The sequence below is a fragment of the Cucurbita pepo genome, chromosome LG01 (genome assembly GCF_002806865.2).
Source record: "Cucurbita pepo subsp. pepo cultivar mu-cu-16 chromosome LG01, ASM280686v2, whole genome shotgun sequence".
Lineage (NCBI taxonomy): Eukaryota > Viridiplantae > Streptophyta > Magnoliopsida > Cucurbitales > Cucurbitaceae > Cucurbita > Cucurbita pepo.
The window spans coordinates 15,000,976-15,003,074 of NC_036638.1; the positions used below are offsets into that span (position 1 = coordinate 15,000,976).

General features: G+C 39.7%; 1 protein-coding gene across 1 annotated transcript; it reads left to right on the plus strand.

Moving 5' to 3' along the window:
* The first annotated feature begins 594 nt into the window (after positions 1-594).
* On the plus strand, positions 595-1,336 carry LOC111777755. The gene has a single exon (XM_023657475.1). The coding sequence runs from the start codon at positions 722-724 to the stop codon at positions 1,172-1,174; it is 453 nt and encodes a 150-aa protein (XP_023513243.1). The 5' UTR covers positions 595-721; the 3' UTR covers positions 1,175-1,336.
* Positions 1,337-2,099: the final 763 nt, after the last annotated feature.

Here is a 2,099-nt window from a genome sequence, read left to right on the forward strand (position 1 = left end):
AACTAGAGTTTATTGGTGATTTCAACACTTATCGGAACCTATCGAGGCATTATATCGCTTATTAGTGCATATTGGCTCAATATATTGTTAATCGAGAATTCTTAAGTCTCATCGATGCTTCATGATGTCATCCAAGACCTTAAATGTCATTGGCCTTTGCTGCTCGCTAAGATACACTTATCGAGAATAGATTCATTAGTCAACTTTTATAATCGAGACATCTCGGACATCCATCTATTTGAATACTATTGAGGCATGAACTCTCCCGTATCCATGTCGAGTCATTTCTACATACCATATTGGAGAAGGACTCTATATATTGAGTTTGTAAAGAGTCGGATCACAAGGACATCAACCAATTGAGTGAGGTTGGATGTCACGGTCATGCTTGTCCAAGGTGTGTTGCTTGTAGCCGTGTGTTAGATGTCTCGGTCATGCTTGTCTAGGACGTGTTCTCCATGGTCGCATGCCCATTCTAAACCTCTTTTAATTGTTTTCATATATAGTTAGGTCTCTTACTTTTTCGCGGTCCGATCGATTTTAGTCCCAAAATTGAGAGAGAAGAAAAATTGGGAGTGAGATCAAAATCGTGTTCAAATTCCGGTCTTCAATCATTTACCATTTTTTTCAAATTCCAAAGCCTCTCTCTCTCGCTTTCTCTCTCTCTCTCTAACTCCAAATACCCACACCGTCGATTCGATTCATTCTTAACCTTTTTCCAATGGCGTCGCTTCTCAAATTCAAGCTCCTCCCGACCCACTGCGGCGTCGCTCAGAGTCCCACCTTGAGCCCTAGGACCAGCCCTCTCGTTCACCTCCGCCGCCGCAAAACCACCCTCCGGATGCTCCTCACTCGGAATTCCGCCCGCCGCTCGCCCCGCCGCCGCGCCTTGCCGGATAAGAAACGAGACGACCACAAGGATTTGTCTCGGAGCAACACGTTGAAGGATTTGTTCGTGTCATCACCGCCGTATGATGAATCCGAATGCGAGATTAACGAGACCGTTGCGGCGGCTCCGATCCGGAACGTGACTCCGGTTTGTAGGGAGGAGGATGGTGAGATTGGACCGACCGGTTGGCATCCAGGTTCGCCTAGACCGGGCTGGACCGGTTTCCGATACAAATACTTGCTCCGGAAAACCTGGCGGCCACTCCTCGCCGGAATCCCCGAGTAATGGATGGTTTTTTTCCCTTTAAAAAAAAATTATGCGATCAAATATTTAGCTGTTTTTTAGTATATTTTAAAATTTTGTTAACTTAAAATAGGGATTAGGGAAGGATTAAGATGTTAATCACAAGGGCATTTGGGGAAATAATTTGTTATATGGAAATGATTTTTGTATCTGAGATTCTGATGGTTGGATGATCAAAGCTCCACATCTCCTCGATCATAAATTTATAATTAAAAATACTATCTCTATTGATATCACACTTTTTAGGAACCTTATATAGCAAAACTATGAGAGTTTATGCTCAAAGTGGACAATATCATTGTAGAGAGTCGTGGTCCATCTAACACCCATTAATTGAAAATGGTGAAGAGATTGAGAGTCGTAGTGGCATAAGAATATACCTCGTTCCTTTTTTGAATAGATTCTTGCAAAGTTCAAGAGTTAGTGGCCTGCATGTGGGAGGGACCCTCTTCTTTTTTCTTTATTCCTTCGGATTTAATTCTAACATTTAGGACTTAATACCCACGGACCATCTAGATTCAAAACGTTAAATTTTGATAGAAAGATTCAAATTTCTATTAAAGAACGATGATAAAGTTGAAGATAGTACTTAAAATATGATAATGATATCAAACAAAGAATAATCGAGATCTGATGGGTATTAATAAAAAAAGTATGAGGAAATGGGACTAGGAATTTGGACCAGATATGCAAAAGCATTCACAAACAAAACCCAAATTTCATTCCACTCCTAAAAAGCAATGCCTCCCACTTTACATAAAATCATCAACTTTCAATTTTTTTTAAAAAAGAATAAATAATAATAATGAAAACATAAATAAACTATAATCATGTGAATGTGTAACGACTTTATTTTTCTATTAAAATAGAGCCGCTACTACATGCATAACATGACTGTTAAATATGA

Coding starts and splice junctions, on each gene's coding strand:
- LOC111777755 (XM_023657475.1), top strand. CDS start 722: ATGGCGTCGCTTCTCAAATTCAAGCTCCTCCCGACCCACTGCGGCGTC.